The sequence below is a fragment of the Grampus griseus genome (genome assembly GCF_964374135.1).
Source record: "Grampus griseus genome assembly, chromosome: 2".
NCBI lineage: Eukaryota > Metazoa > Chordata > Mammalia > Artiodactyla > Delphinidae > Grampus > Grampus griseus.
Genome location: NC_139018.1, coordinates 145,328,540 through 145,354,756, shown reverse-complemented (window position 1 = coordinate 145,354,756; position 26,217 = coordinate 145,328,540). Strand labels below are relative to the sequence as shown.

The 26,217-nt window shown below is 42.0% G+C and overlaps 1 protein-coding gene across 1 annotated transcript in view; it reads right to left on the bottom strand.

Annotated features, from left to right (window-relative positions):
* MTMR10 (myotubularin related protein 10) overlaps positions 1-24,333 on the bottom strand; it is a 44,479-nt gene extending 20,146 nt beyond the window's left edge. The window contains exons 1-6 of the mRNA XM_082648969.1: positions 24,157-24,333; positions 23,555-23,615; positions 12,967-13,103; positions 11,106-11,178; positions 10,185-10,327; positions 3,790-3,880 (exon numbers count right to left, since the gene is read on the bottom strand). Of these exons, the coding sequence (XP_082505095.1) occupies positions 3,790-3,880; positions 10,185-10,327; positions 11,106-11,178; positions 12,967-13,103; positions 23,555-23,615; positions 24,157-24,216 (565 nt within the window). The 5' untranslated portion in view covers positions 24,217-24,333. The remainder of the gene's footprint in view (positions 1-3,789; positions 3,881-10,184; positions 10,328-11,105; positions 11,179-12,966; positions 13,104-23,554; positions 23,616-24,156) is intronic.
* Between the last annotated feature and the right edge of the window lie 1,884 nt (positions 24,334-26,217).

Genomic DNA, 26,217 nt, shown 5'->3' with positions numbered 1-26,217 from the left:
GCTACCATCATTACTATTCAACATTGCACAGAGGTCCCCGCCATGCAATGACCACCACCACCAAGACACACTGGAACTTTGTAAAGAGCTATGTAAATACTTGGCAGCTCAGCCCTAGCTGGGAGTCCAGACCTGCATACTTTTCAGTGTTCTGAGGTTACAGACTTAGGAAGCTAGGCTGAGAACATGCTCACTGTTTACAAGATTGGTCCTCTGGCAAAACATATAAAATCTCAAGATCTAACTAACAATAGGTGAATTTTTCTGAACACAAAGTGAGAGCAACTACAAGATCTAGTACTGTTTGCTATTTCACAGGTTTTACTTGTGTAGAACCTGTCCATTTCTCAGCAACCAGGACCAGATTTCTGATACACTCAACATCTTCAGTGAGAGCTTATTATGGAATGTGTAGCAGGTACCCAATCTGCCATTAGAAAGTCTGGAAATTTTAATGCTTTTCAGAAGGTCCCAGAGGCCCAATGCCTGTGGCCTGCTCTACTAGTGGATTACTAATAGGGGCTGCAGCAACACACTGGCCAAGCCAGTCGTCTTAGGAAGATCTGGCTCCCCTGACAGTTACCTGACTGAGGTTTTAGGACACCCCTCCTCAGCCAACTGAAAATGAAACAAGGTCAGCCCTCCCGACCGTCATTATCTTCTGTGACACAGTTCACAAGTCTCATCCTAGATCAAGTTGAAATGATCTTAGAGTTTCCACTTAACTAGCCCCCTCCATATTTAGAATGGCCTCAAGCAACAGTAAAGACAATAAAAGTTGTCAACAAATGAAAAGAAAGCCTATCGCTTTGATGACACTGCAGAAATGAGAAGTCACAAAGAAGGGTGAAGAAGGGGAAAACAGAACTGCGATCATTAAGAAGTTCAAGAGAGCGGAGCCAACAAAGTGGTTCAGACAGGAGATTTGGACTTTATGGGCCTGGGGTGGGGGCAGCATGGCTGTCTTTCTAAAAGCTCCCCCAGGGATTCCGGTGCACAAGGCTGGTGTACTCCTATTCCCGAGACACGAGGACCAATCACAACCATTTACAGCTACACTGAAAATATTAACAAAACTGACAAGCAACAAACTTTAAAAATTTCTACACTATTTCAAATGGATTTTGTCCTCTGTAAGTGGTTTTCAAATAAGCATCTAAAGGAAAACCTAATACTAAGACCCATGTTTAAAAAAAAGGATAAAATTACGAAGTAAAATAACGTCACTGAAAATGTCCATCTTCTGCTGTGAGCCTACACTGCACCTTGAGATTATGTCACTGCATCTGCAAGCAGGTGTCTGTCATGCAGTGGAGCTGCCAACACTGAGGCTGCAGGTAACCTGAGGTTTTCAATTCTTTAGTCCAGAAGTATAATCTGACATCTTATCAATTTTATAACAAAGATGGATCTGTATTTTTGGGACATTATTTGTCCAATAATAAGCTAACTGGTGAAAACAGCATCCTCGTGGTTTCTTTCAAGTTAAAAGAGCAAAAATAGAACCATCGTTCCTGTCTGTGCCAGTGCCGCCTGCGGTGTCAGCGTGCGGAGCGTCCCGAAGCCTGTGGGTGCTGGGCATCCCCCATACTTCAGGATCCTCGCAGAAGAACCTGGATGACTGGCTTTTCACTCAAGTGATGCCGAACACGAAAGAAAACCTCAGAAGGCCTAAGGCCAGATTCTTAGACAATTGCAGGGGACATTCTCTAGCTTCACATCTTATTTGTGGAAACAGCTTTGTCACCTACCTGCCTGCAAAAAGGACTTCTTTAATCCAGCCAATGAATCAAGGTGTCATCCAGAAGTTCAAGAGTGGATTATTGGGCCTCTTTCACTCACAAATTAATGAATTCTGACTGCAGTGTGTGGAAATTTCAGGCTTCTTTTGCTCTTAAAGGTGCAGTTTATGCTTCTGCAACAGCATGGAAGGATATGAAAGGATGTTACCCTATGAGGAATCTTAACAAAACTTTGGCCAAGTGTTATGTTTATGAAGTGACTGTCAAGGAGGAGGAGTCTGAAGGATGCAATATAAAAGTGTTCCTGAATATTTTAAGTGTTACTTATCAATCGTTATTTTCTCCACAAGCTACATATGAGAAGATACAGAGAAGTGACTGACGGGAATAAGGAAACCAGTAGTAGGAAAGCTATGGACTGAATAAACTGCTATCAACCCAGAGATGCCCACGAGGAACGGATGAAGACAACCGTGAGAAGTAACTGAAGCAGGCATCACGTCACCAAACACATAATGAAGTTCACTGTACTTGCTGAACATTGTGCAGAACTCATGGGTCTGTACCCTGGACTGGAAAAAGGTATCATCTACTAGGAAAAAGGTATCATCCAGAATTGGTTTTGATCATCAACAAATGCAAGTGGGAATCAAAGGCTCTCCTACGACTCTTGTGCCCCTTGAAGCTTTCATCTCAGTTACTCTCTCACATCTCTGGGTGAGAGTCCTGTTGAGGATAACCCTGATGATCACGGTCTGCAGCTGAAGATGCGCCAAAGGAATGTTTGCCTAGCTACTAGTGCGGATCTACAATACTTTATTTTCGGACGATAAGTGAATTTTCTTTATGTTAAGAAATGAACTTTAAAAATTAGTTGTATTGTTCAAGGCTAGATTACAATTAGTTGCACAGTGATAAGAAAAATTAAATTATAAGTATTTCGTTACCCCATTTCTGTTAGTACCATAAGATAAAAGCTATGACCTTTGCATATCATCCCTGTGGCGTTTACAGTGTACTTATACCATATGCATCTGCAGATACTGTGTATTGTTCCTACATTTTAATGAATTTACAATACAGTGATACTGGAATATACTTTTATTATACAGATTATTTAAATTACTATATATGTTCTGAGGTAACAAAATGTAAAGGACCAGTAAAATTAGTAATTTATTTTAGACCATGCTGGCTGGGGTGAACGGCCCTTTCACTATAAACGTGTAGCTGAGTCATCTCTCTCCCTTGAAGACTGGGAGAGCACATGATCCAGCAGGCAAATGGACATGTGGTCACTAACCTACGAGGAGCTAATGTCAGACATGACCTCATTGCTTTTTCTCTAGCCTTTTATGAGGTTAAAAAAAAAGAAAATTGGTTGATCAAAATTACAATTCTTTGTATATAAAAAGAATACACAGAATTACACGATCACTTGGAATATTCCTTGGTGATGTCATCACTGACATATATGTGTACAGAACTATTCACTTTTATAAAAACCGTTTAAAATACACTTGTCTTTTGGATGAATGCTCATCTTCCTTTCATGAATCTTATTCAGAAATATAAAATCAATATTTTGACAATCTTAATGAAGTCCACTAAAAAGTTTAGCCATTTCAGCTTCTGCATGAAATCACACCTTGCCAAAAAAGATCATGAGTTTCAAATATCTTTTAATTTTCTGCCAGTTTTCTTAAAAGATAAGATTACTTTAACTCAAGTTACCAACTAACAGGCGGGGAGGGAGAGGTATCTTCCTTCATCATAAAATACAAGCCAGTGACTACAGGCAAAATACTTAACATGATTCTCATAAGCCTATGTTTACAGTTGCTTATAGGTTCTTCCCCGTCACTTTTTAAATGTTATCTGACAAATGTTATCTCTTTTAGTATATAGTGCTTACTTCTCTAACAGTTATGAAGCTAATAATTCTACAATCATTAAAGCTCATGTACTTGGAGGCGTCTCATAAAACATAAGAATAAAATTTAGACAATGTAAAGTTAGTCACAATAGTTAATATTTTCATATTTACCTGAATTGTGGTATTTTTTCCCAACATATTCAAATGCAAAGAGTAGCTGGAGGTCTGTTGGCTGGGAATAATGAGCTATTGCAAGGCATACCTAGGAAAAATTCTACATTTAGAATTGATTTCAACACACTTAGTTAAATGAAATGTACAATAAGGCCTTGAGTGTGGGAGCGTCATCTGGGGCAGGGATTATAGACTTATTTCCATGTTTTCCTGTTGACCTAGAGTGTGAAAGAGCTCCTTAATGCCAGGGATTTCATTCATTGTTGTGCCCCATGACACTGTTTAATCTTTAGTGACTACATGCTAAGTATTCAGTAAGTGTTTGCTGAGTTGAATTTTAACAGGAATGTACTTTTATTCAGATAAACAAAACTTGAAAACTAATGAAGCATTCTCCAAAAAGGCAGTGACATATCTACTCCTAAAAAAAAGAAAAAGAGAAGTTTCATTTTTTATGGACTATAATGATTTAATACCATCAATTTGGAAGGCTTACTGTTAGGTATGAACTTTTAATGTTCTTACCTCATGCATTAAAAATCTAAACTTAATAGAAAAGCTACAATTTTTTCTTACAAAAAAAAATTAGTAAGAAATCCAGAAGTACATGGGCGGCTCAAAGAGGTACATCAAAAAAACTGTGTTTAAATAAAATGGTTTGAGACTATGCCTATGGTGGAAAAAGTGTGGGCTTTGGAATCCAACAGATCAGGGCTTGAATCCCAGCTCTACCAAGCACCTGCCATGTAACCTGTGTGAAGTCAACTCATCTCTTGGAGCCTCGATCTGCGCACCTGTACAATGAAGATAATACCTAGGCTGCGGTGAGGATGAATAACCTTAGCATACACCTGGCCTCGGGAGGAGGCCACGTGTGGAAACATGGCTGCGATTACCCTCTACTGCTGTTGGAAAGAATGAAAGATAGTGCTCTGTGCCCATAAAGCCCTGGACTAGACCATGGGAGAAAACACTCTTAAATGAGCAAAGAAGACAGAAGAAACTGAAGACATATGCAAGGAGAGAATAATAGATGTTCTTACTTCAAAAGATTAAGCATCATTTAGAAGAAAAAGCATTAAGCCAGAATGATATACTTTTAACAGTGAGCAAGCAAGAAGTTTAGTTAATTGTTAGTCCATGTCAAATTAGCGGTGTCTGGGGTGGGTTGATGCAAATTCTATTGACTGGTAAGTATGTGTCAGTTGCTTGTTTAAAATATATTTTAAGAGTCTTCTATAGAATAAATGTTTCCTGTCTTACTAAATTAAAACATACATCTAAGAGAACAGAGTTATCATTAGTTTTAGTTTTGACTAAAAACAACAACAACAACAACAAAGAAAGCTCCTTGAAACTTATGTAATGTCTATGGGAGAGCTTTCTATGAGATTCCCACCGAGGAAATTTAGGAGACAGTGACCTACATTCCCATCCCCTACCTGCTCAACAGTCTTTAAAGCACTTCTTCCAGCAGCAAACTACTGAAATCTACACCTTGAAAAAGTCCTCATCACTTCCTGCTCCTCTGGGCACCATATTTAGTTTATAAGCTTTGTTGCACTTTCCTCAAGATTCTTTTTCATTTTTGTCCCATTTTTCTACACCATCATAGTCACAACCTTAAGCCATACTCGCCTTACGGCATCTTTGTGGGTTTCCCTACATTCTTAAAAAAAAAAAAAAAAAAAAAAATCAACAACACTTAAGGGTTCTCTTCCAAAGATCAAATTTTGACCAACAACTTTGTTCTCCGTATAATCTGCTGTGGTTCCCAGATACCTGCATACTAAATTAAACCTTCTTATTCTAGATTCTTCACCAAACCAGCTCTCCTCTACCAGCCATCCCGTGCCCTCCCCACCACCCCTCAGCCGTCCCTGGTCTAGAAGCACATATCGTGTCTCACTCAGTCCTCGCCATCCCCTCGGCCACACTCTGCTCGAGAAACCCTTCCCCGCTGCTTAGCCAACCACGCTGTGTCTGTCCTCACCAGCCTTCCCAGACTGAGCCAACTGCACAGTATTGACTGTGGAAACCCTCCCGTTCTCTCTGAATAACAATAGTTCCAATAGAAAGCATCTCTTCAGTTAACTGTGCTTATGGAGCGGTACTTTCCAGGTCTTCACCCAATAGTCATGAGAGTGGATAAAAAGGAGGACATAGGTTCTTTGTTTTACTTCTACCACAAAGTTCAATTACTCAAGGGCAGGCACCAGGTCTCCTTCCTTCAACAGGTATTTACAGAGCCGCCACCATGTCCTAAGTCCTACGGATGCGGGAGTGAACAAACAGACACAAACCCCGTTCTCATTAAGCTTACATTCTAGTGGGGAAGACAGACACTAAACCAGAGAAACAGGAAAGACTACAGTAAATTAGACAATGATAAGTGCCAAAGGGGAAAATAAATCCAGCAGGGAAGAGGATGTACAGTGTTACAGTGAGGGAAGAAGAGAGCAGGTTAATAATTTAGAGAAAGAGACCAGGAGAGGTCTCTCTGCACAGATCTGAGGAAGCCCTGAAGACCCCTGCATTTCTGCCATCTCATCAGTAGCTTTCTGGAGGGTCTTTGTGCTTAACAGCTGCTGCACTAAAAATACTAGTTCACAAAATAAGTTACTAATATAGTCAGGAAAATGCTCCAATTCAATAATACTAGATATCACTTTCTCTGAGACATTCAGAAAGCAGTCATGGGCCTTGTTTACACAAAAGAAATGCACACATCACTGATGATGGAATATGTTTTTTATGGCCACAAAGCCTATCTGCTAGGCAAAACCCAACGTAGCCCATTTCTAAAAAGCCCTTAAAATAGCACAATCTCACATTTATAAAGGTTAGGAAACAAATGAGCTTATTTAATGGCATCCACATTTAAGGAAGACTATAAATACTGTAATAATGTGAAAGCAACTCAGTTTAATCACTTGCACAATGGTTGATTTTGGGGGGGAAGGGGACACAGCCTGAACTATAGCTGTTGTTTAGCAGTGTAACCACAAGTGTGTAGGACTTAGCTCAGGTAACCTCAGTACGGGGTACCTCTAGGAACCCTGACAAAGGTACACACAACTTGTGTCATCCGGGTTACATTCCTGTTGTCACTGCAGGACACTCTGAGAAGATCAAGAAAGCCAGGAGTCCTCTTCCTTGAGCTTTTTCCCAGAAGTCCTCTTCCTTGAGCTTTTTTGTACACACTATTTAAAAAGCCTACACCCACATTCCTAGATTCCATCACTAAGAGTTTGACTTAAAAAAGTAGGTCTCATTTTCATGTAAAATTATTCTAATTTTACAATGTACTCCCTAAGTGTTAAAAAAATTTCAGAAAAACCTCTCTCTACATCTTTAAAAACTGCCCCTGAAATAGTTCATTTGGCCTGGCTATCAGAGAAAATGAAGAAAATCTTTATTAAAGACATTAAATTATGGTAAATATTTAATTGGAGGAAAAAAAAGTAAACTACTTTTGAGGTGATTTTTGGACCAAGGCTGATATTCTTGTCTGGACAGAAGCCAGAAGTACCCACGGTTGGTGGTTTCTCCTCCCAGACCAGCTGGGGGCACAGCACTGGAGAAGATTAACACACAGCCAGTGCTGGCACGTGGGCAAACAAAACTGGTTTCCTGCATTTCTGTGGTCTGAAAGCCACCGAGGAGTAAGTCTCAGATTAAAGGCAAAAATGGCAATTCAGGAAAGGCCAACTTGTTCTTTAAATAGATGAGTTGAATTTTTATTTCTAGAAACTATGCCTGAACAAGTGGTTCATCAGAGCCAACTAATTTGAGAATGAAGTGGAGACAAGGGGCATATATTTCACTTACCATCTTTTATATATTTTTTTATGTAAGTGATAAATCATTAAAAACAATCTTTTGCCCCTCAGCAAAGGTTCTTCAAAAGGAAATGGTGGCTCAAAGTTGCTTTGAGGCCAGATGTCCAATTCTAGATATCCAAATTCCTTTTTCCTTTACATAGACCTTTCCCAAAAATCCTTATTTACAATCCAAGAATAATGAGGATGAATGTCATCTAATTTTGTCATAATACTACTCAGGAAACACCAGCTAGATTACCAGAAGGCTTTAGAGCAATATTTAACAAAATGTGAACCAATTTAGCATTCCGAGATTTCATTAATTCAAATAGGAATATAACTGCTTTCAGTATTTCCAAAAATAATCAATGGTTTACCCACCAGAGAACTCTGAACATGCATCTGGTCATTTTAAAACAATTCACAAAAATCAAAGCATTTCCAGAGAAAAGTTAGCATTCAAAATTTCCAGGAGGTAGAATCAAGCTGTAATTCCCCAATTGTTACCTAATTTTAGATGAAAACTTTCACTTGAAATAACACGGTGTGCTAGAATTTTTGTTTTTAACTCATGAAGCCATTAAGCTTTGGCAGCCATACATGACTTAACCCTTTGTGTTTGAAAACATGTAAATCAGGGAAAAATTTCTCCATTTATATTCTTAATGCCACTGTTTCTTTTCTGTATTTCCCCCCTTATTATTGTACACATACAAAGAGAGTATTTCTTTTGGGTCTGAGGTAACTGCTTTTGATATTTTACAACAGTGGGGAAAGAATTTTTGCCAGAAACCTGGTCTTGGGAAAGGGCATAAAAAATTGGACCAGCCTAGCCTGTTTTGAGTAGACGGTTCAATGAGGCCCCCTATAGCACTTACCAGCAGCAACAACAGGGAAGGGATATTCTGAATTTCCACAGCACTTGTTATGTGTTTCATTCATTTGGAAGCTAATCATTTATGTGGGAACATCTTTTATGCTGCTACTTTGTACTGTTGTTTTCATTTGTTCATGCTTTATCTCCTCAACTAAACTTAGTGCACTGCCTCACACATCAAACATGACCAACAAGTACTCTAGATGGTGCAAGAACGAGCCAGATAATTATGCTTTGCAATGACTGAAATACTGTCATCTGAAAAATAGAGGAGAAAATGGGAGAGATATCAACTTTCTAAAAGAATATTGGGCCACTGTATCAATTTCTTATTTTAAAAATACCGTGTCCTAACCCCATCTCCTAAGTTCCATGGTGTCCCTGTTCTTGAAATGATACACATGCTGAAGGTAACGTTTTCACAAGCAGATTCCTGATGCTCTGATGAAATTACAACTACATCTGAGTTCAAGAAAGTAACTTGGCTAAACTATTTTATACACAGTCTACTACCTAATTAATTCTAAAGTCTTTCTACATAATAGGCATCTCAAGTTAGTAAAATGCCAAAATCACCAACTGCAGAATTGAATGGCTAAAAGTAGTCTTAAAAGTTATCTGCTGAATTTCCCATCCTGCAGCATGAAGAAAGTAGTTATACACACTCTACCTGAAAATGTTTAGCCACAGATCCCACCACCATTCTGCTACATAGCCTAGCTGCAATGGTCAGACATTCATTTCGTGTTTGCCCTCCTATAAAGAAACTGTTGACTCTGGTTCTAAAAATAAATCTATCACCTCCTCACCAAACCATAAGAAGACAGCTGCCTTAAGATCTTTCTGACAGCCACATTTTGATATCAACAGAAAATTTACTGCAGTAAGTTTACTGACCATGGAAAACAAATGCACCCCTTTTTGGTGGCACAAAAGCTCCCTCATCGTTCCTCTATTCCCGATACATGAGAGCAGGCTTCTGGAGATTCTGTTACTATTCTCTGCATTTGCTGAACCACAGACTGGCCCGGGGGGCTTTAGGACCACCAGCTTCACTCCTCTGCTAAACCCAAAATCTGGAATCAAAGAAGGAGGAATTTCTGCCCTTGAATCTTACTCCACGAGTTTGCAATAAACATTCCCCGGAAGGCAGGGGAAAAACAACCCAATTAAAAAGTCCCTAGCTTTTAGCCGCCTGTGTGGAATATCAAATTAATTCACTAAAATTTCTCTAAAGCACTAATATTTATTAGACCCCTCCTATAACTACACATTTACCTAACCCTTATGTAACCTAAGTCTAGCTTTTAGTTTATTGATAAAGCTCTGAGGTACTGAATTAAAAGTCTTACAAACCTCAATTACAATACATCACCATCTTTTCAATCTTTTTAACCAAGAAAAAAAACAGCTGGTAATGGTCTTAATGTAAAATATATGCATGACAGCTTTTCATATTTTAGGAGCTGATTAAAAAATTACATAGAATACTTTAAAGCAGTCATAAACTGGTCCAAGGAAACAGTTCTATTAACGTCCCTGGCTTTGACTTTACATAAGGAGATATCAAATAACTTCCCCTAAAAAAACCAAAAAACAAAAAACTGAGCAATTGAGAAATGAGAACTTCCATACAGAACTGCAACTGGTAAATATAGTGCAAAACCAATGATAAAACTTAACAGGATTACCTTTTTGGCACTTTCAGGACCTGATTCATCAAAGCGAAATCTCACAATTCTGAAATCTTTACAGTAAATAATTAACTCTGTTGGATTAAATTTCAGCTTCTGGTTTGGGCCCAGGACTTTCTGCTTCCTTTTGTGGTCATTTACTAAAAAATAAAAAAATAAAAAAATTCCTTTCTTGATATTCACTCTTTAGTACACTTTAACAAATTCTTACTGAAAACAATCGGAAGGTCACCCACCACTTAGTACTGCTTCTCTAGAATCTTTCATATTTGTGTATAATTCCTAGAACTTTGGAGGATCAGTTTTAACTTTGCTTTGGATGATATTAAAGATATTTCTTTGCACAAAACCACCACCATCTATATTTAATGATTAAAATTTTAATTAAAAAGAGGACAAATACTAGAAAATATAAAAAGTCATATATTTTGGGACTTCCCTGGTGGTGCAGTGGTTAAGAATCCGCCTGCCAATGCAGAGGACAGAGGTTCAATCCCTGGTCCAGGAAGATCCCACATTTCATGGAGCAACTTTGCCCACGTGCCACAACTACTGAAGCCCGTGCGCCTAGAGCCCGTGCTCCGCAACAAGAGAAGCCACTGCAATGAGAAGCCTGCACACCGCAACAAAGAGTAGCCCCCGCTCACTGCAACTAGAGAAAGCCTGCACGCAGCAACGAAGACCCAATGCAGCCATAAATAAATAAATAAATAAATATTTTTTAAAAGCCATATATTTTATATCTCCATTTAAAAATAATTTACTGATTAATTTTCCTGGGACTCAAAAAAAAAAGGGAAAAAGCAAAAAACCTACAGAAATAAAACTCCAGCCCAAGTATTTGAGAGGTGTAACTCTTCAAGCAAGAATTCCCGAGTAGAACCAGCTTTTAGGGGCTGAGTGAAGAATAAAACATACCTGTGACTATTTGCTCAATACATGTTAAAGGGACATCATGTTCACCAAGAAGAAGGTTTCTATAATGGAATTTCTGAAATAAAAAAATACATTCATGTTAATTATTTTCCCAATAACTTCACGATGGTAATATGAGCCTTACTTTTAGGTGTGATAAGAAATTGCAACGACCATCTCTAAAAAGAACAAAAGCTTTTGCCTGTGCAGCTATGACAATTCTAAGGCTATAGTTATCACAGAACACACTTCAGTAGGAAAGTAAGGGGAGGAAGAGAGAAACACATACTGTGTTCACATTCTCTCCACCTTTCTTCCCACACTTTAAACAATAAAATTAGGTCAAGTTATATACAACAATGTCATTATAACATACAGGATATGTGATATTATACTGTCAATCACTTCACAGGCAAACACTTGCATACCTAGTTCTGGTTAAACTGTCACTAAAATAATATAAAAAAGGGGCTCCAAAGTCATCAGATTTTAATGGGTAAAATCATGGCTTGAGTTTCACAATGGAGATTTTAGAGCAGAAAATAACTTTTACAGCAGAAAGTCTACTCAAAATAAAAATCTTTAGTCAAACTGCAGCTTATTTTTTAAACCCATTTTTTATACACACTTTCAGACTAAGGACATTGTTGATGCTATTAACCTTCTGTTGGTAGGACACTGGGTTATTTTTCCTATTAGTGGTATTGGATTTAAGCTATTCCAGGTACATGGGTCTCAATTATAGTGAAATCTGGAGCCAAAGATTGAAATAAAGCCAAAAATAAAAGGAAAAACCCAAGTTTACAGCCAAATAAGCTGTGTCTCTACATACTGGGTATCTGTAAATGCCTTAAATTTAGTCTCAATATACCTACAGATTGCAATAGATTTAAATACACTTATCCATAGTTACGTGCTTCAGTCAAAAGTTTAGAGTTAACATCCAAATATTACTATTACAAATAAAGGTCTAGGGAGTAAAAGTGTATATATAACACTTTACAAATCAAAACAGAAAATAGTTGTTGAGGGAAAGTCCAGGATTTTTAAGTTAGACAAACGAATGACTTTATTTATTTATTTATTTATTTATTTATTTCTGTACGCGGGGCTCTCACTGTGTGGCCTCTCCCGTTGCAGAGCACAGGCTCCGGACACGCAGGCTCAGCGGCCATGGCTCACGGGCCCAGGCGCTCCGCGGCATGTGGGATCTTCCCAGACCGGGGCATGAACCCGTGTCCCTTGCATCGGCAGGTGGACTCTCAACCACTGCGCCACCAGGGAAGCCCATGACTGACTTTTTGAAAACTCAAATTATATGGAACTGTTGTTTTCCAGTAAGAATATAAAATAGCAAGAGGGTTATTAAAGAAAAACTTTATCAATATTTTTCTTCATTCTAACTACTAGAAATTTGAAATGAGAATTTGACTTTTTTGGAAAAATACTAGTTAAAGATACTATAAAATATGTAAAATGTGCAGCATCTATGAAATTATTTGCTATATAATTTTTTCTCTTTATGAGTAGTAAAAAAGGATACCTTTGTTTTTATAGATAGGTTAAAATATTTAGAAGGAAAGAATAACTCCTTTATTGAAAAGGATATATAAGCAAAGATCACAGAGGATAAACACAGCAATGTGACTTAAAACCATCTCACTAATTATACTCCTCAAGTCTCAACATTCTCCTTAAACTTTATTTTGAATTTTAATATAATACATTCCCAAACTTATATTAATCACTTATTAGTAATTGTATTATAATTTTCCCATATCTGTGCTTTATATAATATTGATAATACATACTGCTCAGAGTCAAAAGCCCTGATACGATTAAACAGCATACAAATCAAACACACCTGTAATGGCATTGGATTATCCGTAATAAAGGAAATTTTGAAGTTACTGCATATCAGTTTTCCCCACAAATCGTACTGACTTGTGTCCGATGCGATGCATTTTCTCACAAAATTGACTTCATTTACGACAATTTCTCCTTTACAAAAAGAAACATATCATTGTGTGAGCTACAACCACACCAAAAATGTCAACAGTCGCTGTGTGACCTAGAAGGAAGATTTCATGATGATGGTAAGAAGAAACACTGAACCAGGACCTCACATCGGTAACAGTCACAATGGGGCATCGTGCTCCATTTGTAAATACAGAAACTGAGGCACAAAGAGCTTCAGGGTCTGAGATGGTTCAACCAGAAGGGTTGAGCTGGAGTCTGCATTCTTTACTATGCCATGCTGTCTCTCATTATTTATTTACCGAAAGGCGCCCTGGAGAAGAAATAAGCTGCACTGTCTCCTTCAGAGTATTACTTGATGGGGTATTTGTATTTTATTAACATGTGACTTGATCTCCCAAACCGATATCTTAGATTCCTTCCTAAGACAATTCAGTATGAGAAACAATGCAGTATTAACCTCAAAATTAATAATGCAATCTATTTATTTTAACATACATTCCATAAAGACAAATTGAATTTCCCTCTGCACTCACATTATAACTTAGTTGGCAATAAAACTTTAAAATATAGTTTTAGAGTTAAAATGGAAGACTAAATAAATAAATATAAGAAACTGAAACAAAAGTTTTAATGTTCTTTGAAGAGAATAATTTTCTGCAATTGATTTAAAGCTTGGTCATCATTAATCCTTAATTTCAAGTTCTAAAATGCAACCAGACCCAGGGACATTTTTAAGTAATCATTCTCTAGGGTCCATGGTAGAAGAGTTAGGGTACTGTGCTACTTTGCCTATTTCTGTCAGTACAAACACCTCTAATAGTGATGGACAGAACCATTGCTGACAAGCCCCAAACACCCACCAATTCACAGAGAGCAACTAGAGTCTCAAAACAATCCTCTCTCTTACATAAAATGTTATAATAAATTTGAACTGCAAAAATAACTTTTATTCAAAGTTCTTAAATGTACAAGACGAGTTTTAAGAACAGAACCCTAACATTTACCTGAGGATTAAATTCAAACGTGCCCATGTCAAATTCTCGGCTCAGACCAATGGAGTAATTGTCTCTTCTGCAGACAAGCCTCCTCCATGTAGCCTCCCGCCCTCCTCCCCACCACCCCCCGCACCCTGAGCCCCGCTGCTGTCCTCATTCTCCCTCTCCAGCCACACTGGCCTTTTAGTCCCTCTCAGAGGCCGGACTGCAAAGATCCATGGGGTCTTCGCACATGCTGTGCCCATTTCCTGGAATATGCTTTCCTTCTGCCTCAGCCCAATCGCTTTCTCAGGAATGCCTTAAAAACTCTCCGTGCCTAGATTAACTCCCTCAATCACAGCATCATTTACCTGTAATTCCCAGCAATGACCACAGCTGCAATTATGCATACTCTACATATTTCAACACCACTGCCTGTCTCACCCTCAGGATCACATGCCCCATGAGGGTCAAAAATGGACTGGTTTTTCTCTGATGCTGACATTTTAGTTGCAAGGCAAAGGCTCAGCATGGGGCAGGGGCCTGGTCAATGAGTGCTGAACACCCGAGTGAATGAACCACTTCACTGCTCCAGGTTCACCAGACCAGCACCACCAATGGAGCAGGAGTGGTTCCAGACAGACAGAAACCAGTGACGTAACACGGCCACGCGCCAAGAGGGTCAGGAGATAAGTGCTGGCGGGTGAATGCACATGAGTCAGAAAACTGTCCCAGAGCCACCCCTGCTCGCCTACCACACGCACAGAGAGCTGCAAAATCTACCAGTGGGAAGGAAGAGATGGAGGGCTTGTGGGACAGGACACACGGCCACACTAGTGCCGTCAGCCAACCACGTTTATGATGCACGTGCTTGGGCAGCACTTCTCCACCAACCCGACTCTCTTCCCAAGGGCACAAATGTAACATATCCAGTCCACAAAGGCAGCGAGAATGTGACACAGATGAAAGGAGGAGAAGGCATTTAATGGGTCCAGGGCTTGGCCAACCCAGATGCAGCCCCCTGGTTTTTGTAAATAAAGCTTTACTGAAACCTATCCATGCACATTCATTTATGTACCGTCTATGACTGCTTCCACAGGACAAAGGCAGAGCTAAGTGCTTGCAACCAGAGACCTCACGGCCTGAAAAGTCTCAAACATTTACTGTCTGGGACTTGACAGGAAAAGCTTGCCCAGCTCTGTGCTAGAGATGGTGGCTTAAGTGACAACTCTTAACATTATGTGAAACAAGCCTTGGAAGAAGTACTCAGGCATATCCTGTCAGAGGAAAGGCACTTTCCACCTGCAATGGTACAATGCCCTCAGAGCTTGGGAGGCCTGCTCAGCAGCACTGAGGACCAACAACCTTCCCCCAGAATGTGTCTGCCACAGTCAGGTCAAAAGATTCCTTTCTCACCAATGAGCCGCAGCACTCAGCAGAAGTGAAGCTGAAATCCAGGCCTAACTGCTCTGCTCCCCATTCTCCATCATAAAAAAGCAAAATTAAGCACAAATCTGTGAATGAACTCTGTGGGGCTAGATTAGAGTCTGAGACATTGGTATAAACTCAGGTATATCTTAATATATACAAAGATGGAGAGGTAAAGAAACAAAGGGAGGTGTGTGCATACATGGCTTAGTGTGCATGTGTTCATTTTCTACTCTGTCTCCTGAAAACGCCTCCAGTAACAAACCACATTCGGCACTCAGATCTTGGTATTTAAATACCATTCTCCAATAAAATGAACCAGGACTCAGTGGAGAAATGTTTGACTCCAGGGCTGGGGCAGAGGAAAGACATACTGAATCTGGAGTTTCTGATAGTTCCAGAATGCCAGAAAGTAGGGAAGGGAAAAAGAGAGGGGGGAATGGGGGTGGGGGAGAGAAAGAGAGACAGAGACAGAGAGAAAGAGAGAGAGGACATTTCAAAAGGATAGAGGAGCCAAGATGAAAGAATTCATCATCCATCAGTAAAGACGGAGAAACTGTCACAGGCTGGAGACTAGGGAGACATGGTGTCCTGGCAGGGGCGCTAAAATAATGGCCATTAGTGAAAAAACTAGGGAAATGTCAATAAAACTTGCAGCTTAGTTAACAGTACTGTTACTTTCTTAGTTCAGCTAAATTTATCGAGGTTATAAGATAGTAACATTAGGGGAAGCTGGGTGAAGAGTATGTGTTAACTATCTGTACCCTTTTACAAATCCAAGTTTATTTAAAAATAAAACTACTAAAGAAAAGAAGATGGACAAGAAATATACGAAACAACAGCAACAACAGTAAAATAGGGACCCACTGGGTTATGGTCTTTGAAGGAAAACTGTTACATAGCTTTCTTAGTGGACAGTGGAAATGGGCCTGGGGGATAGAAAGAAGTAGGGTGGGATGGAGGGAAAGAAGAAAAGGAGGGCATTTCCGGGGAGATGCCGAACTGGGACTTCTTATTATCATAAGCATGTAATAAAATAAGCACCAAGTTAACCTGGCTTGAGTTTTAGTTGACGACACTAAATTTTGTTCACATGGAACCATTCTCTAAAATACATGGATCATGCAGCACGGCTCTCTGCTCATACTTCATAAAAAAAGCGGAAACCCTGGGTAGGAACTGTCCTCAGCTACTGCCAGGCACGAACTGCAGTCCTGCGGGCCGGGAAACCAGCTCACAGGCGGGAGAGAAACAGGGGATTCAGAGCGCCTCTTCCCAGAGGGGACAGATGCAGAAACAGAAGAGCGCCCAGACGGTTCTTGCTACATTTTAAATTAGTGACCTTGAGGAGGAAACTTTGAACTGAAGCTTCAAAGCTCCCAGAGACTGTCCTCCTGGGCTTTTCCGGCAGGAGGGCGGTGTGCTGCCAGCCATGTGGGAGGACCCTCAGCACCGGGCACTTGCCAGCACACCACGGGCAGGAAGCGATAGGAGCCGCACGAAAGAAAAAGCAGGAAGCGAGCTTCAGTGCAGGATATGCAAAAAGCACCAGAGAAAAAATTGTCTAAATTAGAAGATGATGGGCCAAGACGTTCTACTATAACCTGGGAAGGAATCAATAAATCATCAGTTTGTTTTCTCAAGACCCTTTCATCTGTAAAGATAAATAAGAAAGGAAATATAATTAAAATTAATAAGTCTCTAAATGGTATAGCTAGGGAAGTTTTTAACTCCCTGAGAACCAAAAATTATGTCACATTATCTTTCATAATACCTTACACATTTAGAAAGTCAATACATGTTTGATGAATTAAAATAATTTTTCCCATAAATTTTAGCTTGAAAGATAGTTTAAGACAAAGCCTCACTGTACACAGTAGCTAACTTACGGAATGTGCAGAGGCCCAAGGCATAGCTCAGTCTGTGGCTTTACATTCAGTGAGTGACCATCCCAGACAGCCTGGGACTGGGGATTCCTGGCGTGCAGGACTTCCAACATTAAAGCCAGGGTAGTCCAAGTGTCACCTGAGCTGCAGCGAACTTCGGGAATTAAAGTGGCCTAACAGTTACTAAGGGAAGCTGAAACTCTGTACAAGATGAGCACAAGACATCGGAGGCCGCTCCTGGTACTCACAGGGTCACGCATGATACAAAAAAGCATGGAATCAAGTACCACGTCCAGTAAGAGCTACCCACGATGGGAGCTGGAGGAAGGTCAGCAGCGCAGACCTCAGGAAGAAACCAGAGGAGAATCTTGAAGGCAGATGAGGGTTAAGACAGAGAGAACACATGATCACAAAAACAAAGGCCTGAATAAGGAAAAAGGCATCTGGGTCTGAGTGAAGCAGATATCAACATTGGGAAACAGTGCAAGAGGTCAGCAAGGTGAGTGTCAGCAAACTACAGAGGTTACAGACTTTGGATTTTATTTTTGGTTTAAGCAGGATTTTCCTTAAGGGGATTCACGAAGAGTTTCTGAGCAGGAGCTGCAAGGTCAGGAGTAAGGAGGTGACCTGAGGTCCTCTAACAGGCGCTGGAGGAATGGACAGCTCCAAACGCTCAGAAGAAGGTTGTCCAGGTGAGGCACAGACCCAATGCTAAGACACCGCAGTTGGATAAACCGTTCATGGTTCCAAGGAGCAGTTACAAGGTCTTCTGTCTTTCAAAAGCAGGGTATCTAAGAGTTAAAATACTACGAAATTCAGTCTACAAGGATCTCTAAAGCCTATCTACAAAAAACCAAACCAAAACAAAAAACACCTGAAAGAGACAGTCTGCTTTAAGGGAGTCACAATCTAGTTGAGGAAATAAGACGTACAGTGAGGTAGAGGACAGTAGAACATAAATGGTCCAAACAGTGAACATGTAAAAAAAAAAAAAAGCAATAAACAAGACAGCTGCCCAACAATGGCTATTTTCATTTTCCGGATGGCCCTAGGTCGTATCCTTTTCTGATCTGATTACAAAAGACTCGGACAATCAGCGCATTCATTATCGATCTACTAGTTAATCTCCTAATGGAAGTGCTGCTGGCACTGCAGATGGAAGAGGGAGGGCCGAGCCGACCCTCGCCTGTGCACAGAGGCTGAGTCTTAGCGGGCACCACGGGGCAGAGCACAAGTCCTCTCCCGACTGCCAGGCCCTCCCCAAATGCGGCTCAGGTGCCCTTCCTCCAAGCCTGCACAACCTCGGCTCTCCTCCACTGAAGCACTTGCCAGTGAACTGAGACTCAGGGCAGAAGCCCTCTTCTTCGGCTGCTCCCCCTCTACCAAGCAGTACGGAATGAGCAGTCAGTACCCACTCAACCATCAACTCAGGCCGTGGCCACAGCACTTCAGGCCATCCCCCTCCCACCCCACAGATCCCTAAAATGATCACGTCCCAGGGACCTCCCTCGTGGTCCACTGGGTAAGACTCTGTGCTCCCAATGCAGGGGACCCGAGTTCAGTCCCTGGTCGGGAACTAGATCCCGTGTACATGTCGCAATGAAGATACCGTGTGCCGCAACTGAGACCCAGTGCAGCCAAAATAAATAAATAAATACTAAAAAAAAAAAATCATGTCCCAGAGAGAGAGAGGAGAGAGAAAGCCCATCGAGCCCCACTCGCTGCAAATCTCATCCCCTCACGACAAAGCCGTTGGCATTCCACCAGCCTCTGCTCAGCTCGGCCAGAGACAGGAAGTCCACTGACTCCCGAGACATTCCATTTTCTGGCAGCTGAAATCGTTTGAAAGTTGCTTGTCAAGCTGGGTCAAATCTGTCTGCTGTGGAAAGGGCAGAGCCGAGGACAGAGCTCTTTTTACCTCACCTAGAGCACTCCCTCTAGGATGACATCCAACCCACCGGCTATCCAATCCCAAAGCATAAATCTGGACCCTGGTGTCAGCACAGTCAGGCAGGCCCTGCTGCTTAGTGGTTAAAGACATAGCCTGGGAGTCAGGCTCCTAATCCTGGCTCTGCCCTTGCTTGCTGGGCAACACTAGACAAGTTACTTAACCTCTATGACTTGTATAGTTTTCTCACCTGTCAAAGGAAGATAAACTGGTACCTTCCTGACAGGGCTGTCATGAGGAGTAACCTGTAAGCTATATCATATATTAGTTAAGGATCTTAGTTGAAAGTGTAAGAAACATGCCCGGAACTAGCCTGGCAAAAAGAAATATTCTGTGGCTCTGGTGTCAGCTGGACTTCAAGGAAAATGGGACCATCAGAACTCTCCCTCGGTGTTCTGCCTCTGCCGCTCTCAACACGTGACGTCATTCTTTTGGACAAGTCTGCTGGTGCTTCAGCCACGGATGGCGCTATAGAAAAGGATCTCTTTCCTCAGTACCAATCTGAAAACATCCAGAGGCAAACCTGTGCTCATGCTAGCAGTCTGGGGGTGGGTTATCATCTTTGCTGGCCACACGAGAACCCCGGGCTGGGTGGAGATGGGAAGGAGAATTTGTCAGAAGAGAGAGGGTGCATTTCTCAGATGGTGGAAAGACTCCAGGCAGATAAAACAACTGATGTTCTCTGTGTGAGTGTTCATTAAATTGTACCTATAATATTACAATAATTTCATGGAGTGATTTCCAGTTCAGATTCCACAAAACAGGTATACTACAAAAATAATTCAGGGAAACTACACAAGAGCTAACTTAAAAACTTTTTTAAAGTCACAGCTACTACTAGAAGAACATATCTACACCAAAGAAGCTGGAAGGACATAATCTCAGAATTTAAAGCAAATCAATTTAGCTTTATGGAAAAAACCTGCATTTTTCTTAATTTTCTCAATTTGACCAAGGGCTGATAAAAACTTCATCCAGATCTGATGTCAGCCAGGCCATGACTAGAATCTGGGAACCACTGGTCCAGGTCACAGTCTTCTGCCTTGTCCACAGGCAGCATGGAGCTTGCCCCAGCCCTGCTGCAATTCAAGCCCACTCCTCCTCCAGCACCTTCCCAGCTAGCATGAAGCCAGGAACCCAGGAGGTGCTCACAGACTCAGTGAACGGATCCACCAGCCCAGCAGCTACCCAAACAGACACAAGCTTAGTGTGGCAACACCTGTTCTCACAAACATATGCTGGAACACACACACACATACACAGTTTAGAATTCATACTCTCCCTCTTTTCAAAAGGACTGGGGTGATTTTACACACACAACACAATCGTCAAAGAATGAGATTCAGGTAATGACGGGAAGATGAAGAGAAAGCCTAGGCAAAGGCCAGGTGCTTTGACAGAGCACTGTATTTCAGTTCTAGGCTCAGGTACAATTTTCTTGAGAAGTGTGGCTTTGGGAGAGAGCAAGACACATGGCATAAAGTAAGAGTTTTCCCCTTCCTCCTAAACCTGAGAGTTGGTCTGTTTGTCTGTGTATGTGCGCGCACACGCATGGCTACGGGAACAATTTAAGCAGGTGGTCTGAGGGGTCCTTTCACTGTCATTCACTCAACCAACATCTCGATGCACTATGCTGGACACTGGGTACCACAAAACTGAATTAGATACAATCTCCATCTCAAGGAGTTTCATGAACCAGGCAAGCTGAATATTACTAACATAAACCACAATCTAAATTAAATTCCTAGTCAATTTCTTCTGTTTTCTTTGTTTAATAAAAGCTGAAGATCATTTTAAATTCAGCCTCGTTAAGTTCAACAGAGCACTTGGTAACTGCAAATAAACAATTGATTTTGTGTTTCAATTTTCATCTGCTTATTGAATTAAAAGTTCAAACTTTGGGCAACTGAAGTAGGATATCCTTGAACCCAAGGCATTTTGCCAAAGCATAACATCCAACACTATACCTCTGAACAATTACTTCCTTGTTTCGCGTGCCTGTGCAAAGCCGCAGGTGACTTGGCCAAGTTTTCTCTTGGTTTCTGACTATAATGAAGGCCAGAACTATATTATGAAGCCCTCTTAGGCAAAGCCCTAGTGCAGCCCAGGTCTTATAGATCACCAATGCTTCAGTTACTCTCCACTTGTCTTCCAGATTTCACAGGCTGAAAAGGGAGCAACAGAGGTTCTGGCGGGAGTTGGTGAGGTTAGAGGTGAAGCAGGGCACAGAGACCATGACGGGGGGGGGGGGGGAAGGGGGGGGCGGGGGGGGTCTGACAGAAAGAACGGGAAGAGCATGGGAAGACCAGGATGGGAAGGTAAGAACAGAAGGGGTGGGGAAGGAGGGCAAAGACACACTAATTTAGCATTGACTAAACGTTCTGTGAGGAATAGGTTAGGTGCAAACAGAATCCGGGGGCCAAAGCCATCACGTATGCACACACAGAGCCAATGAAGAAAAGCTACCACAGGTCAGGGGATCCAGACTTAGCTATGATTTTTAAGACAAGTAAACCACTGACAGTCAGGAAATGGGTTTACAACTTCCCCAGAAAACGCTGACTTTTTAACAGAAAGGTAAGTTTTTAGTTAATTCTATAGAAAAGATAATCGCTCAATGTAAAGTTCTTTGAGCTTACTGATATTTGTAACAATTTCACAAGCAAAGCTTAAATATAGAAGTTAACTAAAGAAAATCAAGCACTATCATTTGTAGCTAAGATCATGTGGTTTATTAGTGTCAAATCAAATCAAATATCAGAAGGGGGAAATCAAAGAACAGGGCCTGTTCAGGGTAAAAGGACCCAAAGTTCAATAGCTCACAGGCACTCATTCAGGAAGAGCACTGTTTGCCGCTGGGTTGTTTAAATGCCTGGAGTGACTAAGACCAAAACAGAGCACACACAGGGAGCAAAGGTTACTTATTAATTCTATTGTTCACTTCCAGGACAAGTACAAAGGATTATTTAGTACATACTGTTTGGCTAAAAAGCATTAACAAAATAAAGGGAAAATAGTTATAACTAACTCCCCAAATAAAGTTTAAAACAATTTTAAGAGTTAACATCTATAATAGGGAACCATAGGTTTATGTTTTAAATTTGTTTGTTCCTACTTAATATTTAAAATTTTAAAGCACAAAATTTTAAGTTACCCTATTTGTTCAATTACTACCTATAGAGTTCTAATCATTTTATCAGATTTAGCATTAAGTAACAACTGAGATTTTAAAATACTGATAGTAGTCACACAAACTGGTATTTGATTATATTTCATGTTTAAAACAGGCTTTCCTGGCTACTTTCCCTAATAATCAGATTAAACAACTGACTTCCTAGCTGTTACATAATTATTATACAACTCAAAATACCAATCAAATAAATGCATTATACGCTTTAAAACTAATCTCCAATTTACCATCAATTCCTACCTCTACCTCTAAGGTCTTCTAACCTCAATTTTGTTCTAAACCAGTGCTTCTCCACAGGGGGAAAATTTTGCCCCTAGCGTTCCCCCCACCCCCTAACAAAAGGGTTTGGCAATGTCTGGAGACATTCTGGTTCCCACAAGTAGGAGGTAGAGGAGGTGGTGCTCCTGGCATCTAGGGGGTAGAGGCCAGGGATGCTGCTAAACATCCTGCAATGCACAGGACAACCCTACAACAAAGAATTATCAGGCCCAAAACATCTATAGTGTCTCTGCTGGGAAGCCCTATTCTAAATTGAAACAAGATTTGCAAACACAGCTGACACCTTCAAAAAACAATTGCCAAGTAAGTAATTCAAAGTTCACTAAGCTTTGTTATTGGTATAGAGACCCAGACATAATAAAAGTCGCTTTTAATACTATTGAAATGTGATCTGATTATTAACCATGAATGCATGAAATTGCAGATGGACAAGAAGGGCAAAAAGTCCTTTCACCACCTAAGCAATTCATGATCGCTTTAAAAAAGAACATTTCAGGAGACGAAAAGGAAATAAGGTAGTGGTATTCTTGACAGTTTTCTACGATGCTTAAGTTTTCAAGGACAAACACCAATTAATCATTACTTTTTGTTGCTGTCCTTTAGTTCTAACCAATCCTTTTTTTTTTTTTTTCCATCCTCAGTCGTTAGATTTTTAAGTGGCTAAAGTTTAAAGTAAATGAGGAAAGTTAACCACATGGTACTAGCTGGTGGAATAATCTTAGGCCAAAACACATTACTAAAGTATCTGTTAGAACACTCATGTTTACCTGGCAAAAGAACAGGCTCCAGTTTTTTAATCTTCGGTTCTGAATTAATATTATCGTCAGTCTGAAATACATTAGCAAAACAAATCAAAATCAAAACTTTTTTCCCGCCTGAGAGATAAAAGCAAATTTTATTTTCTAGGTGATGACACAGGCGACAGCCACGTATTCCCCCCACTTAAATTCTTACACATTTTTACCGAACTCTTGTAAGGATCTGCTCGTGATGGAATTGAGAGTCTGGCCATAAAAATACTACAACCGCCAGTGCCGCTTCCAGGTGTTCACATTTACGACAGGTAAGTAACCCCTTCCACTAAGTGCCCACAGGCGATGCGATCCTGCCGGCGGTCACGACGGGGACCGTCGCCAGGCGAAGGGCTAAATAAATCCTAACTCCGATCGCTCCCTGGAGTCCCGTCTCGGAGCCGAGAACGGCTGCGGCGGACTTTTGCAAGTTTCCACCGAGCCGGCGGGGTTCCCGGGAAGGCGGTTTCCCCGCGCCGGGGTCCGGGGGACGGGGGACGGGGCAGTCTCCTGGGCCTGCCCGTGCTCGGCTCCCCGGAAACGCGAGGAGAGGGCGCCGCGGGGAGACGGCTGTTTACCTGGGGCGGCGGCAGGAGGTAGGACCTGAACGTGGGTCTGGGCGGCTTGAGCGAGAACATGGTGCCGCCGCCTGCTCGGCTCGGCCCGTCCCGGTCGGGGCCCGGGATCCGCCTCCCGACGCCCGCTGGCTGAGAGTTCCCCGTGCGGCCGCCCGGGCTCGGTCTGCGGCCAGCCGGGCCGGGCGGGCTGACGGGCGTGGACACGGCTGAGCGCCCGCCCGAGCGGGGAGGAGCCCGGGCCCATCCCCGGAAGGGGCCCGGCGTGCCGCCCCGCCCCGAGAGACGGAGCGCGCAGGCCGGCGGCCGACCGCTGCCGGCCTCTAGGCCGCGCGGGAGTCGGAACGCGAGGCTGGCGCCTTGCGCCGCTGCCCGGCCCTCAGCGAGAGCGCCGGGGGGGAGCGGGGCGCGGGAGCCATCTTGAAAGGCCGGTCCGGGCGGGGGTGGGAGCACTGCTATGGCGGCCGGCAGGGTCCACAACGGTCCGCGGGGACGTACGGCGGCCCGCGGGGGTCAGAGGAGCCGCGGGGGGCGGCCCGAGGGGGGTCACAGCGGCCAGCAGGGACCTACGGCGGCCGGCGGGGGTCATAGGGGTCTCGGGAGGCGGCCCCGGCTTTTGCTCAAGCTTCCGTGCCGACTGCCCCGCGGTCCCCCTGTCCCCGGGACAACCCCCTTGACGCTGCTCGCTAGTCCTCCAGCTCGCGCGACCAGTGTCGTTTTCCTTCTTCGGGAGGAGCCCGGGGCGGGGGAAGGGGACCCTGGAACCCTGGGCTCAGCCGGTCACGCTGTCTGCGGCCAGCGTGTGAGGGACGGGCACCGGGAAGGCGGCCCGGGGCAGCCGGCAGTGACTGGGATCAGGCGGTCAGCGCGGTGCCTTCAAGGTCGACACTGGGGGAGATTTTTCTCCCATCGCACGGTTGTCTGTGCGGAAAGCTTTGAGACTGGGGTGTCCTGCTGCTGAATTCCACGGGGTGCTGAGGCTATTGACGGAGGACGTTGCCAGGCAACCCGGACTCCTCCATTTACTTTAACTTCTACCCTCTTTATTAAACTTTAATGTGGAAAAAGATATTAAGCAAATTACCTTCCTTTCTTTTCGTGCCTATCCTCACGTGTAAAAATACCAGTGAGCAGATAAATGATCAAAAGCCCAGCAAGAGTCAGGCCTTAGTGGTGTGGACCGAATAGGCTATGGACCGAATATCTGCCCGTTAATTGCAAAGAACCAGCGAATTTCAGCATATCAAACGCAGGGCATTTCTGAACTCTTTAGCATGTTTCCGAACTGGAGCAGCCTTTGGTAAGGGGGCTAGTGATGTTTCATTTTGGTAAATCTATTAGTTGAGACTAGATTTTTCTTATGCTTTGAAGAATAAATCCCTAATCCAGCATATTATAATTAATGTCACAGGGAAGCTCCAATGTGGACATATGAATCACAATCATACTGACAAGTGTTGCTAATGGAAACACTAAAGGATTTAAACAAAGATTCAAAAGGTACGTTTTTTTGGAAAATAATTTATCCTGGATCCAGAACCCCACTGATCTTTCTGGTTAACTTGTTTGAGTGCCGTATGATTCCATTTTGACCGGAAACCACAATCATACTTTAAAATGTTAAGCCCATTGAGTTATAGATGCTAAAGATAGTGTTGTGCACATACATTTAACACCTTTTTATGAATAGTCCGTGTTTTCTCTATTAAATGCATTAAAAAAAAAAACTCATAGAAAAAGATTTGTGGTTACCAGAGGCAGGGCATGGGAGGAAGGGGAATTGGAGGAAGGTGGTCAAAAGGTGCAAATTTCCAGTTAGGCGATAAGTAAGTACTAGGGATGTAATGTACAACATGATAAATATGATTAACACTGCTGTCTGTTATATAGGAAAGTTAGGAGAGTAAATCCTAAGCGTTTTTTTTCTTTCTTTCTCTTTTTATTGTATTTGCATGAGATGATGAATGCCCGCTAAACTTATTGTGGTAATCATTCCACAATATATGCAAGTCAAACCATTAGACTGTACACCTTAAGCTGTATTTATACAGTGATGTATGTCAA